The sequence below is a fragment of the Psittacula echo genome (assembly GCF_963264785.1).
Source record: "Psittacula echo genome assembly, chromosome: 3".
Lineage (NCBI taxonomy): Eukaryota > Metazoa > Chordata > Aves > Psittaciformes > Psittacidae > Psittacula > Psittacula echo.
The window spans coordinates 21155563-21170238 of NC_137736.1; the positions used below are offsets into that span (position 1 = coordinate 21155563).

The 14676-nt window shown below is 43.5% G+C and overlaps 1 protein-coding gene across 1 annotated transcript; it reads left to right on the top strand.

The window, feature by feature from the left end:
- Nucleotides 1-4906: 4906 nt before the first annotated feature.
- Nucleotides 4907-14422, top strand: CPOX (coproporphyrinogen oxidase). The gene is made up of 7 exons (XM_080612141.1): nt 4907-5330; nt 5416-5559; nt 6290-6400; nt 7150-7291; nt 9623-9841; nt 11573-11677; nt 13556-14422. Exons 1-7 carry the CDS (start codon nt 4922-4924, stop codon nt 13641-13643), a joined length of 1218 nt encoding a protein of 405 aa, XP_080468267.1. The 5' UTR covers nt 4907-4921; the 3' UTR covers nt 13644-14422.
- The last annotated feature ends 254 nt before the right edge of the window (nt 14423-14676 follow it).

The following is a 14676-nucleotide window of genomic DNA, read 5'->3' on the forward strand; positions in this document are numbered from 1 at the left end:
ATGAGGCCTGCTTCTCCACAGTGACCAAGCTCCTCAATGACAGTGGCTCCTTCTCCTGGAAGAGACCCATGGCTAACATTCATCATGGCCTGAGCAGGGAGTAGGCCATAGCCTGAGCAGACCCATCAATGTTAGTCTCCATGAAGCCACTGCAGCCACCCCACTGTCCCCATGGAGCACATTTGCTTCCTTACCTACTGGCCTGTGAGGAAGGCAGGGCTTTCCTGAGCTTAGACCAGCTGCTTCCAAGAAAGCACCCTTTCACATGCTGAGCTCCTGGCAAAACATTAGAGGTGAGCTTGGGGCCATCACTGCAGGTGGGTAGCATGCAGATGCTTGGTGTGAACCAGTTTGATAATTTGTACATGTTACTTTAAAAGCACAGCCCTCACTGACACTCAGGGTCACACATGCAGGATGCTGGCTGCACCAAAAAGAGCTTTCAGATCCTTGAGAAATGTGTTTAGAAAACAAAAGAAATATTAATGAATAACTTAAAATCCAACCAGGTTTCTATGCTGAGGTAACAGACCTCATTCTACCCTACTCTGTTCTGCATTTCATATCCACCCTGCAGGAGAAGAATGACTGTATTAGATTTAAACCAATGGAGAAAATCAGGTCTGATAATTAGATCTAGTCATTGAATAACAGCCATCACAAAATCTGTAGTTATGACTTCTAAGAACTAACAGCATGAGGAAAGAATACCTCTTGACAATAATTAACGTAATAAGTGGTGCTCATCATTAGTTTTCTGGAGGCAATGCAGGAAAAGCATCTTGCTTCATCATCTTGCTTCTCATAGAACTCCTGCCTCACATTATCCCTGCGGTACAGCGTAAGGGTAAGAGTAAGATGGTGCATTAAGCCTACAGTTCTGTAGTTATACAGGAGCTTTTCGAGGACTATAAATCTGTGGAGCCCTGTAGCACTGCCCAGATAGTAGTTTCAACCACACTGTATGTCTGTTACTCTGAAATGGCTGCAAACACAAGTCTTTTAAGACTTTTGAGCTAACTAATTCAGCTGGTCCTTTAGCTTCACCATAAACAACATGCCGAATATTCCAGAGAAGAGAGAAGGGTGCATATTTTGGCTTCTGGATGAACTTTCACAACAGCAAACATTACATTAAGTCTGTATAAACAGATACAGTGGCTGCAAGAAAAAAAATAAAATTATGACACTAGGGCAGGGGAGTTGTGTTTCACCTGGACCCTCATACAGTAAAAGAAATAGGGAATGCACTTCTGCTTGTTCTTTCCTTGGAAGCCTGGGAGAGATGTCATGTTTTGGCTTTTTAGCCTTGATGAAGCAATAGATATGGTTTTGGAAAAAAAATGATGGTTTATGAAGATAGTGTTATGTAATAGTAAATCTGAAGGCAGAGCTGAAGGAAGGGCACAGAGGAAGTGGGAAAACAACAGACAGATCTCTCATCACAGGGAAGATGGTAACATCTGTCCCAGAATACTAGTGTATTTCCAGAGCAAGCATGCAGCATGTCTTGGGGCCTAATTTTAGTGTGAACCTCTCTAGGGCACTCATTCTCTTTGGGTAATGCTACATTTCACTCTCTTTCTGATTTTATTAACTTTTTAAAGGTCATCAAGCATTAGAGGAAGAAAGGCTTTCCTAAGGCATATCATAACTTCTCTTACCTTCCAGGAGCTAGCCTGAAACAATTTCAGCACAGCAGTTTCTTTATCTGTAGTTACCCTTTTCCTCCTCCACATACCCATGAGAATCAATCCTATATTAAAAAAAGGAAAAAAATGGAGATTTCTATGAACCTACCACCCAGAAAAATTACTGAGATGACAGATACAGAAAGAAAGGTTTTCATCTTTCTCTTACAACCTTCACTCATCTAAATTTCAGCTCAGTCCCCAAAGATTTTACTTCTCTCTTGGATACAAACTGAAATAGTAACCTAATTCAACTTATACTAACATGCAAAACCTTTGAGCTGACCTCTGTTAAACAAGAGTACTTGTCCAACTTTGCAAGCTCTCAGCATCACTTTGAATCACAATCAAGGCTTTGTGCAATAGACTGGATGAGATTGGTTCTTTTAACTTTAGAAGTAACAGAAATGCCAACTTGAAGGGGAGTTTTTCTGTTCTCAGTGAATCTTTTTCTTCCAGTTTTCTGATACGCAACTACATTAATTCAGTGCTCAAAACAAATGTCTCAAACAGCCTCAGTGAAAGCATTGTGCCTGTTTCAGTCTGGCTCAGACCTGATCATTCTTCACTCCCTTAGAACATGCAGTGTCTCTTGTTCTTTTGTTAATACCCTATTTGTGCATAAATTCTCAGAAAAAAATAAAACCAAGGTAGACAGCACCTAAATACAAGCACCTGAGAAGCTTCTGAGCTCTTTCCAAAGTACAAGTAAAACAACAAGAAGTTTTCTTCATTGGATGTCACCTTATGTAAAACTGCAGATAAGAATCCAGTTCTTCAAATCTTCTGGAAATCAGTGTATTCTTACAACCTTCTCTAGAATCACATTCATTTGCATCAGTAGAGGTTTCAGCTACACAGGAAATCTAACTGGCTTCACTTACTTTGAAAAGAAAACACATCACAAGACTCACTACAAGACCCCCACATCAATACGTGCTCCTATTCTCGGTACTGTAAAGAGAGGTAAACTGAAATAATGTGGTGAAGCACCACATTCAGTTCAAATACCGAAAAGGCCAATTGAGCTACTTGCTGCAGTGCTTTTTTTACCAGCCAACACATTCTGGTTGTACACATCTAAACAGGCCTACAAAAAAATCTCTCCTGTGCAAGGTGTCATTTTTGATGCCCTGCCTGCTAATTGCACCCTCACACTGCTGCAAAGAGAATGTATATGGCAGTTGGCTGAAGTTTCAACCTTAAACTGCTATTAAAAAGCAGGCCCTTGCAAGGAGTTAACATGAAAGGATTCAGCACAGAAATAGTAGGAGTGTTTGACACTCGTCACCTCCACGAGAAAGTGCAGCCTAACCACACTTCAGTATCCAGCTGGATAAAGCCTGATCCGTAAAGTAGTCCTGCTCCTAAGATGCACCAGCAAGAACAAGGCACTGACCTGACAACAAGGTTGCAGCAAAATAAATTCTCATGACATACAAGAAAAAAATTCTATCCAGTGAGCAGAAGCCCAGGCACAACAGGGGTGGAGGTTTTCCAAATGCAGATGCACAAGGAAGGCCCTGTGCGAGCTCATCCAGCCTGGGAACAGCAAACCCCTTGGGTTGGACTAGAGACCTCCAGAGGTCCTGTGCAGCTGCTAGCAAAGTTTGCACTCAACCTAATACATGAAAAATATCATTAAATGCTCATCAGCATGAATTCATTTTACATGCCCTTTGGCCTTCTCAGCATTTATTTTTTTCCATTATGTATGAAACCCACTCAAAGACAAGAGCTTTACTATAGTAAGTAGCATGGAAGTGCACAATGCACACTGGTTATCATCAAAATGTTTAGGTAAATCCAGTGATGCAATTAAAAAAGAAATTGAGTTACCACAGCCAGGCCTGGATAAAGAACTGTTAAAAGAGCTGCTTAGCACAGCCAAATTAAGCAGACTTACCATAGCCTCTCAGATAGTAGTGCTCTTCTCCACCAACCACAGATATCTCCTGCAAATAATACCCTCCTTACCTCACTCCTGCATCCAGTGGGTCTGGTCTGTCTCATCATGAATCCCGTCCTCCAGCTGATGGCAGAAGAGAGCCCAACCTTGCAAGGAGACCTCCCTACTTGCAAAAGTTCAGCAGCTGCATAGCATCCTCTGCTGCCAAAGAGCAGAATCAGATCAGAAATGAGGAAATGGACTAAGCCTTCGAGTGAACGTTTACACGGAGACCCCTCACACCCACCCCGCCCCCCCAAATTACCCTACAGTAAAGCCCTGATCCACATTAGGGACAAATCTCACCTTCCACAGAGCCACTCTTGAAACTGATGTTCTTTTGGGTAATACAGGTGCAAAACAGTCCTGAAATACCATAAGCTCATTGTTTCCAAGGAACAGTACCATACCAGAGTACAAACCTCACAGGGCTGGGCTTTTGGGGTAGCTGTTATTTTTTCTCAGCCTAACCATTATATGGGTCCTCAATCAATTACAGCTTTAGTAACTGTCATTACTTACTAGAAAACAACAGTGTGCTTATTACAAAAACTCAACAACAAACCAACCAATTAGTAAACCAGCTGTTCGATTTGAAAGAAAACTATGTTCAGCACAGTACCATCATCAATGGCTGCACCGTTACTTATATGATTGCTTGAGGAGAGTTTCTGTTTTAGTTGCTTGCTAAAGTCTTCTGTTATGGGGCTAGTTGGTCTGTTGTACTGTGCCACTGTTGATACAGCAGATGTTGAAGCAGCTGAGAAAACAGAAAATCATTTTAATGGATCTGGTGCCAGCATCAGCACCACAAAAAAAAAAAAAAAAAAAAAAAAAAATCACAAACCATCCAAATTCTGAACCGTAAGTTAGTGCTGTGCAGTACCTTTCAACATCTGGCTATACATAACCCTTCTCCTTATTACTCTGAACTCTTATTTTATTAGGAAAGAAAACGCGCTTCAATTTCAGAAAGAATAACGGTGGCGCAAGCATGTTCCCTCTCAAATGCATTGGAAAAAGTCCCATTACACTAAACAGGTGGTCCCATAAACTAGTCGGGTTCTAAAAACACGTTACTACAAGTATAAAACCAGTAATGCCATGCACAGGTGAGCGATTCCTCAAAAGAATACATCTTTACTCTTGCACATATCCAGGCATATAAAAAACATGCTTACATACGGCGTGGCACGTTCCGGTGCCTCTCTGCTCCGCCCCGTGCTCCAGCTGGCCCGGCCCCCGCGGCCCGCCCGCCGGCAGTGCAGCGCTGGTGCTCGTCATGGCGGCAGCTGTACGGGTGTTCCGCGGGGCTTCCGCGGCTTTCACCGCCGCGGCAGGGCGCCGAGCGCTGGGTTCCCTGTCGCCGGGGTCGGCGGCAGGCCGAGGGGGTCGGGAGAGCCGGCGAGCCGCGCTGGCGGCGGCGGGGGCGCTGGGAGGGGTGGGGCTGTGGTTGTGGCGGCGTCAGGCCGTGATGGCGGCGTCCGAGGAGGACGAGGAGGAGAAAGAACTGCGGCAGCGCTTCATGGCGCCGCCGGTGAGCGGGCTGCGGGAGCTGCGACGGCGGCGGCGGGAGCTGCGGAGCCGAATGGAGCTGCTCATCATGGAAACGCAAGCGGAGGTGTGTCGCGCTCTGGCCGCGCTGGACCCCGGCGCCGCCTTTGCCGTCGACACCTGGGAGAGGAAGGAAGGTACGGAGGGACCGCAGGGGTCAGCCTGGGAGCCGGCACCCTGGGGGTCGGTGGCCCCGGCGCAGGGTGATGGTGCTTTTGTCAGGCGGCGGCGGCATAAGCTGCGTGCTGCAGGACGGCGAGGTCTTCGAGAAGGCCGGTGTGAACGTGTCTGTCGTGTTCGGGCACTTGTCGGAGGACGCAGCGCGGCAGATGCGGAGCAGGGGGAAGTCTCTGAAGGCCAAAGACGGTAAAGTGACTGTCGGGGAGGTGGGGTAGGGGACCAGGACGCGTTCACCCTGGTACTCCCGTGCGGGTACTCTCAATGCAGTCTGACCTTTGAGCAGAAATGAGGAAGGCTATTCAGCACTCAGTGGTTTCAGCATTATGGTGCTTCCTAACCAGTGAGCCTGAGCTCACTTTCACAGCCTTAAAAAGCCAGGTGTTAGGGTGCTTCTCCCTCCATCTCACTGCTTTTAAGCAACGTACTGTAGGCTTAGGTTGCTTCTCAGAAATGATGCTGTAGCTTAACAGTGAAACTGCACAGAAGTCATGAACCAAAGAGGTGGAGGGGGAGAACCACAGAAACCTGAAGGCTAAAGTGGGTCCACAAAGACCTAAAGGCTAAAGAGGATTCAACCCATGTTTGCATAGCAGAGGGCAATCATGAGGACTGGGGGTGGTGGAAACCCTTAACAGTGTGTTATATTTCAAGTGGTCTTCATCTAATGGGTGCTCTACCATACCGTTGCATTTTAGGAGAAATACAAAAAAAACTCATTTAGTTAAGTGCACAGAGGTGTGTGGATGAGAAGTAAATTGCACATTAATAATTATGGTGATCCAATATAAGAAATTTTCTGGTAGTGGAGCAGTATCTTGGAACCTAAGGAAAAAGAGCAATGTTCTTTAAATGACAATAAATGAAGTTATTTGAGAAAACTGAAGGATTTTTTCTATGGATCTTTTTTATTATCTAGGGAAACTGCCTTTCTGCGCCATGGGTGTGAGCTCTGTTATCCATCCTAAGAACCCTCATGTTCCAACCATGCACTTCAACTACAGATACTTTGAAATTGAAGAAGCAGATGGTAAGAACTGTAATCCAGTGAAGTGCTATGAAATGTATGACTCCACACGAAGGAAGCGTGACTGCATGGCTCAGCTAAAAGGTTAAGAACCAGCCCAGGTTTGTTCCCAGATGTGCAAGAATGTGTTGTGTAGCACTCGATCTCTTAATCTCTGGGCCTTTGTGAATTTGTAAGATCAGTGTGAAGTGTGCATCTGGTAAACGGGTTTGCAGTTCACATTTTGCAGAGTACACCCTACTCCTTGCAGAACTACCTAAAACTAAACCATATGCTAGGTGGTCAGATGCTGAAAGGTCATCTGTACCTTGTGAACACAATGTACTGTCAGAAGCTCAAAGAAAGTTTTTTTCCAGTTATTTTGTCAGAACATTATGGATCATTTCTAGTCAGTGACTTCCCTGGATTTAACAGCAATGTTCCCTTTCTTTGGCATGCAGCAAAATGTTTCTGGATTCTTGAATAGGAGTTGTCAGCCCTTCTTGTGAAATTGATAGCCTGTAGTCAGGGTCAGTGATCCAACATACCAAATAAATGTGTTCTGCTGCTTTGAAATTTGTTTTCTGTTTTCCTGATGGCACTGGTCATCACATGACCTCAAACTCCAGTGTTTCATGATTGAGGATAAGGGACACTGCTGAATAATGATTTTGCATTGTAAAAGTAGGTGTTAGTTCTTGGTGAGCCAATAGCAGCATACTGCTCTTCAGAACTTAAAAAGGAAAATGTTGCTGCTTGCCTTTCTCATATAGGAACTAAACAGTGGTGGTTTGGTGGTGGGACTGATCTCACTCCAACTTACTTGAATGAAGAGGATGCTGTTCATTTTCACAAGACACTGAAAGAAGCCTGTGACAAGCATGATCTGAAGCTGTATCCCAAGTACAAGAAATGGTATGTGGGGAGAGATGTGCTTGGGTTTCTTTTGTGGGAACAGAAGGTGGCCCTGGATATTGCCAGTTAAGAGTACTCTTAGGAATAGTAGGTTCTGCTGCCTTTTGAAAAGTATCAGCAAACCCTAATGAAAACCAGGAGATGTCCAGGACAAAGTGTACTCTGAAACAATCTCATACTTAGAGAGGCCTGAGTTGTTCAAATCAGAGGGCTGACAGCTAGGATCATAAGTCTACAGCCTGAAAAAGAACTAAGCTGACTCTGCAAGACTTTGTAAGCCACAGTCTTCACTAGGCAACTTACAAAATTCTTACAAATTTTAGCCCCGGTGTTGAACTAGGATAAGACTTTTGTCCTATGGACTTGGGCAAACTCTGCTTATAGTGAACTCATGGAAAATGTGCATGACTTTAGTGTAAGCTCTTGGGCCAGCACTGCAGTTCTGAAAATCGCACCACTTCAGTTTTATTGCCTTCAGTCTCACCTCCATGACCTTATTTTTTGGCAGGTAGGTAAAGGAGCCTGTTCTTAATGTAGAAGCTTCATCATTTTGATGGAGCTGTACTTTTTTTTTTTTTTTCCAGTGACGTATTCACTGAGGGTTCAACAGAATGGTCTCTAAAGATGCAAATATTGAAAGTTCTTCTTGAGTTCTTCTTGAGTTGAGAGATACAAGTGATAGGATCCTTCACTGTTCACTGGGAGCTTGCTGCTCTGTGTCTGATAATCCTATCTATTACAAGTTGTGGTATCCAAGGAGGGGTTACCCTTTTGTGTGCTACCAGGTCCTGTCTGAGGACAGGAGATAAAGTGGGTGTTGTAGCTCAAATGGCAGCCACTTAGTAGAGAAGCATCTCTTACAACTTTAAGACCACGGTCTTGTTCTCTGAGGAATTTTTGCATGGTAGTTCAGAGTGGTCAGGTTGTTTGCAGTGTAAGCAGGCTGTCAATGCCAGCTGCAGGGTATTGGAGAGAAGGATGCCAGTTCTTAATCTGCGGGCAGCTCAGGAGAGGACTAATTGTGTTCCATGGAAAAAGGCGGTTTTCTCAATCCCAGCATGAGTGTTTCACGCAAGCAGCAGCTGTGTAGGGGTATACAGTTCTCACTGCTGGAGCAGTGTGGATCTTCTCTGAGCTTCTACTAATTAGCTCCTTTTCCTACCTTTCTCAGAAATAAACTCTTGCTATGTTTACCATGCTGGCTCCTATTCTAGCCTTAAGACTTTTGTCAGCCTTGTTCTCTTTTGCATTTCTGACTCAGCCTTTTTCCCTAATTTTTCCTGCTTCCATAAAATAAAAATGCTGATCAGCCAGTGAATAAAAAAAATAGCTTAGGTTATCTAGCTTAGGTTATCTGTTGCATCTCTAAGTCTCTCCTGCTATGACAGTGCCATTTATATCGCTTGAGAACAGAAACTGTGGATGGATACACTTACGGAAAACTAATCCTAAAGGAAGGCAAGATTTCCTTGCTGTTGATGGTTTCTCCTTCCTATCTCCCTTCCATTTCTCCCCTATGTGAATGCTTGGGAGGCATGGCTGCCCAAACAAGCAACTGTAAGCAAGAAAGGGTGTGGATACAATGAATCAGCTAATTTATAGTAATTGCACACCTACATACTCCTAGTAAATACAAAGGAGATTAATTATGTGCTTGTAGGATAAGCTGCACATGAACATAAACCAATAAACTTGAACATAAGCAGTGAAAAGCTACTGCTAGAATGACTCCATTTTCCAAGTTTAACTGTTAAAAAGCCTTTTTCCAGGGAAGGCTGCCTCAGTGACTTTCTTATCTGGCCTTAGGTCTCTACATTCTTTTAGTTTTGATCCAGAAAATCAATTGTTTTACTAGGATAGCAAAAAGAATAAAGAAATTTTCTTCCAAGTTTAAGCTCATCTGAAAGCTGTAGAAATAATTCAGGATTACATATAGTTCTGGGAATGAAATCTAAAAAGAGCTCTTAGTGTGAAATTTTGAAATCAGATGTCCCTTCTTCGTGACAGTAGATACGGATTGGATCAATCCACAAGGAAGCATCTGCTGTGGTGTTTGATTGTTATGTGTTTAGAGACTGTAGTGATATGGAGCTTTACAGAAACTTTCATCAGAGCTTTTACTGCTTTTGCTGTAAGTGCAGGAGTGCTTTGCAGGTGGTGCTGTACCATCCGAGCTCTTGGCAGCCAGTGAAACAGTGGGGCACCTTGCACTGCGGGAACTGACTTCTTGTCAGTATTTCACTAGTGCCATCCTGTGCCCCGTGCCTGCTTGTAGTTCTCTTCATTTCTTTGAATATTGTGGACCATATTATCTGCTGCTGCTTCTTCTAGGTGTGATGACTACTTCTTTATCAAGCACCGTGGTGAGCGAAGAGGGATTGGAGGCATATTCTTTGATGACGTAGACTCTCCCTCCAAGGAGGAAGTATTCCAGTTTGTGAAGAGTTGTGCCAAAGCTGTTGTGCCTTGTTACATTCCCATTGTGAAAAGGCATTGCCATGACTCCTTCACACCAGAGGAAAAACTATGGCAGCAGCTTCGGAGAGGACGGTGAGTACTGAAGAAGCAGAAGAATATAGGGAGGGTGGATTATGCTACCAAGTTAAAAAATAAGCTAGTCCTTCATGTTTGTGGGTTTATGTCCTGTTGTGATATGGGCTAAGTCTGTATGTGTACTCTGAAGTTCACGTGAGAAGTTGAACATTTTTGTGCACGGAGCTCATTTGAAATCCAATGCTAGATTGCCAAAGAGGGTGCAAAGAAGGTACTATCACTCCATCATCTGTATCTCCCACTTTCCCGTGTTGCAGTACAAGCAACCTATGCAAAATACCACACTTTCTCCCCAACTCCTTCAAAAACCAAGAGAAGCTGCTGCTTTGTAACAGGCAAAGGGGGTGAGGGGGTGTGTACTTGGTGCCTTCTGATGCCCAGTGATACGGGATTTTGGGACTGTCCCATGACATGAGGACCGTAAGGGTGAAGGAGTCATGCTTCCTATTAAGTAATGAAGCTAATCTCCAGAAAGTCATGAAATAACTGTTCCCAAGAGTACTTTCAGCTACTTTCATGCATATTTATTCTATTTGGTCTTGGCATTGAAATGAAGATGCAGTGAATTCTTGGTAAAGGAATAAGGATGCAGAGGAGTTTGTTTTTTCTGGCATGTTTCAAAGTGACTGTAACTTAAGACTTTGGAGGATGCTTATTAATGTGAATGTTAATGCTGCTAAAGTTTAAGTACACTGATAGATACAGTTGTACTCCTTTCTCTATGACCTGTTATTGTCTTAAGTATATGGAGGAAGTGTGAGTACATATGCTCTGCGCAGAACTAAGGAGTCTTTAGTTTCTGCCTCTTCTGCAGAGAAGTCTGTGGGAGTGGTATAGAGAAGGTGTAGACGCTCAAGTTTAGATTACTGGTCTGCAGTAGTTACTCAGATAAGCATATACGCTTAATTTGGTGGAACTGTTCGCAGGAGTGCTGGATTTTCAGAACCCAGTTTGTGGATGGGATTTAGCAAACCTGCTGAGGTTATGAGGGGGAGTAACTTCTTTAAGCAGAAGAATCTGTTTGCAGATTATTGGGCTACGTAAAGCTCTCCATTTCTGCAGCAGGAAAGAACAGATTAGAGCTCCCCCTTTCCTGTGCCTCTTTTAAGTACTAAGACCTCAATACTGGTTATTAAGATAACCCTTGCTGAATTGTCACTGTTCTGTTCGTATGCTGGCAGCAGAAAACTATTTTGGCTTCTAGCAGTCCCATCCAGCATTCTGAAGCTGGCTGACTTCTGCTTTACAGATCTCCCAAGAAAAGAAAATCTTGTTCTGACCTTGCTGCTTATGTGTCCTTCAGCATGGAGGACTACAGAGTAGAGTTTTTCCTGTAGTCATTTCCAGTTCCTTTAAGTCTCCTTTTAATGTCTGACACCACCACACAAAAGAGTACTAGCATAACCAAGCTAAACTTGATGTAAGCCTTTCCAGCAGGACTGTAGGGTGAAGTAAGCTAGTATAGCACCATGCAGAATGCTGTCTGTTGACTAGTTTGGCTGCTCTTGTATGTTAGCTATGGTCATCACTTCCTGTGCTGTGTGGAGCAGCAAAATCACACCTGCACTCCTATGCAGAGGATGATAGAGAACAGTTGGCACCAAACCAGGGTTCATTCTGACACCTCTAACAACAGAAGGTCAGGCTTGTTTTGTCTGATGTCTGCTAGTTGAAGAAGGCACAACCAGCTTCTGATAGTAAACTTTTTTTTCTGTTCACTCCCCACAGGTACGTAGAATTCAACTTGGTTTATGATAGAGGTACAAAGTTCGGCCTCCTGACACCAGGATCAAGAATTGAAAGCATTCTTATGTCTCTGCCACTGACTGCAAGGTAAGGGTGTAGTTATGTGGAGTTGTAGGTAGGCATTGTTCTGACTAAAATACTTGATAAGATTAAAGCAAAGTTATGTCATAGTGTCCAGTCTCTTAACAGTTCATGCCTGATACAAGAACTGGCCAAATACATGCAGATGCTTCTCTGGTCTGCTATGCTCACCCAGTTGCCAGTAATGTGTGACCTAGATATTACCTCACACACACACGAAAAAAAAAGTGGTATTTTTTGTGCTTAGTACCTCCCCATAGATTGCCCCTCCTCACTCCAGGGGTTTTTGTTAGTAGCTCTTTGAAACCGTGCTTCTGGCAGCCCTGACAAGCCTGTGGCAAGGAGTTCCATAGTTTAACTGTGTGTTGTATGGAAAAGTGTTTCTGTTTTCTGCCTACACCTGATGACTTCATTCTACTTTTCAGTAAGTAACCAGATTTTCTTCCTGTTCATTTTCTCCATAACAGTTATTTTACAGGCTTCTTGGTTTTGGTTTTTTTCATTGTCTGTTTTCCCAGCTGACAAGTCCCATTCTTTTTAGTCTTTTTACAGTAGCTGTTCCATACCTTTGACCATGTTTGCCACTTTGTCTAGGTTTAAGTTTTCTATGCCCTTTCTGAACTGTGGATAAGGCACAGACAATGTAAGCCAGATCTATGTATCCAAGATGGAGGTGTGCTGCTGACTCATACAGTAGCATAATAATGTTTTAGTTCATTATTCCTTTCATAACCCTAATATGCTGTTTGCTTATTTTGACTGCTGCTAAACACTGAGCTGCCCTTTTCATATGATGGACTGTTATGATGCCAAGATCGTTTCTGGGCAATAAAAGTCAACTCAGTCTCTCAATGTGTATGTAACTTTTTCTTGTGTGCATCACTTCAGATTAATCAACAGTGAATTTCACCTATCAGTTTATTGCTTGGTTTCTTGGTTTGGTATGAACACTATTCAACTGCCTTTTTAGGTTTTAACCTATCTTGCTTAATTTTGCAGTATCAGCATACCCTGTCATTTACAGTACACTCCCCTTTTTAGGTTGCTTTTAGATATGCTAGTAGCACAAGCCCCTATCATGAATTCCATAAACTTTGTTAGTACCTCCCTCTGCTAGGAACACTGACCTGCTATTCCTTGACCATGAAGGCAGTCCTCACCATATAGCTTCACCCTGCTGCCAGCACCAGATGTGTCCCTTCCCTGGTGGTGTAGCACAGTCCTATGTTTTGGTGCCATTGCTGGGATAATCTGGTTTTGCTTGCTTTCATCAGTGTAAATAGCTGCTTCACAGCATGAATGAGTCCTTCCTGGGGAAGCAAAAAAAAAAAGGATATACCCATTCATCACTTCGTGACTGCTGACACTTCTCCTCTTGTCACACCTCTCGTAATTGCCTTTTCAATAAAAAGTGGTCTCTAATCATCTTTGTTTTTAAAACCAAGATTCAACAAGGACTTGTAGGGCTTCCAGTGTAGCTTCTGGAAAAACTAGGTCTCGTGTCCTCACTGTCAGAACTGTCTGGGATCCTTTTTCCCTTGTCTTCCTTGTCATATTAGTGTTTCACAAGAGACTGCTAAAATATCTTTGCTAATAAACCTGCATGAATTGTGGGGTAGGAGGCACTGCTCTTCACTTTGTTGTTGCAGCCTTTCCAAAAGCTGGGAAAAAGATGAAGCTAACATTTCTCCTGTCTGTTCCAGTATTATTTGTTTTTATGGAACTTAATGATTTGTAGCCATATCTGTCACCTGATGCAAAGAGCATCAACTGTGTACGTAGCTTTGCATCCTCAGAAAAAGCAGCTCAAGTCCCAGCACAGCTTGGTGCCAGACAGGTGCCAGCCAGCTGAGCAGTCTGACTGAGTTTCCCCTCTTCTTGCAGGTGGGAATACATGCACAGCCCACCAGAGAGCTCAAAAGAAGCAGAAATCCTGGAAGTTCTGCGCAATCCCAAAGATTGGGTGCACTGACATATTGTGAACAAGATGGATTGCTTACACTGAGCCAGTATGAAAGAAAAAGAACACCTGCACACCAGCACATTCAAACTACTGTTGACTGCCATTTTAGTACAGCTATTTATACTCTTACCCAGTGCCTTAATAATGATGTAAAATTGCTGTAATTTACAAATATGTTAACTTGTTCTTAAAGATTGATCATCTCATGTTATCACCCCATGTTGATGTTGTCTTGTGAAGGACTTGTGGTGCCCTCACAGGACTACTGTGCATGCTTAAGAACTTCCTCAACTGATTTGTTTGACTGCAAAATGGTAAACTATTGTCAAGTGTTCTCCCACTGGAATGAAAGCATTAAGTGTGCCTAAATAGCACTGCTTACTCTTAGAAAATGTTGGGATGTGTTAGAATTTTTTTTCTTTTTTAAGAATAAAGGGAATATTTGGTATGATTTTAAACCTTAAACTGTGCTTTCAGGAAGTTGTGCAAAAGGGGTTCTTAATCATGTATATTTTGATGCTTTGACGCGAGGGCTGATGTTTTAAGACATGCTGCAGCATCATGACTTGACTGAGTTGGGAGAGTCTGGTTAGGGCCCCCCCCCTCTTGCCAGATGAGTGTGGAAGGCTGGCTGCCTATTTTGAGGAGAAAATCTTTCAGCACTGCTCATTTTTGGCTGTTACCAACTGTCTTAGGCCAGCACCTTTGCCATGAAGGCTGGGGACAGACCAGTAAGCTGTTGAATATTACCCCAAGGTCCTTCAAATAAAACTTCAAGTTGCTCCAAGGCTCAGGCTGGTTGTTCTTTCATTGTGGCACAAACCCCGTTGTCTGTGGGGCAAAGCAAAGGGCATCCCGTTCTCCCCTGCCTGAGGAAAAACAAACACCACCTCCCCGTCGGGGAATCGAACCCCGGTCTCCCGCGTGACAGGCGGGGATACTCACCACTATACTAACGAGGAGTTGGGTAGGAAGGTATTACCTTCCTGCCCTCACGTGGTACAATGTCACTTTTGCCGGGTGACTCGGCCTCTTATGACCG

Coding starts and splice junctions, on each gene's coding strand:
- CPOX (XM_080612141.1), top strand. CDS start 4,922: ATGGCGGCAGCTGTACGGGTGTTCCGCGGGGCTTCCGCGGCTTTCACC. Junction 5,331..5,415: donor CACCTGGGAGAGGAAGGAAG/GTACGGAGGGAC, acceptor TGCTTTTGTCAG/GCGGCGGCGGCATAAGCTGC. Junction 11,678..13,555: donor TCTCTGCCACTGACTGCAAG/GTAAGGGTGTAG, acceptor CTCTTCTTGCAG/GTGGGAATACATGCACAGCC.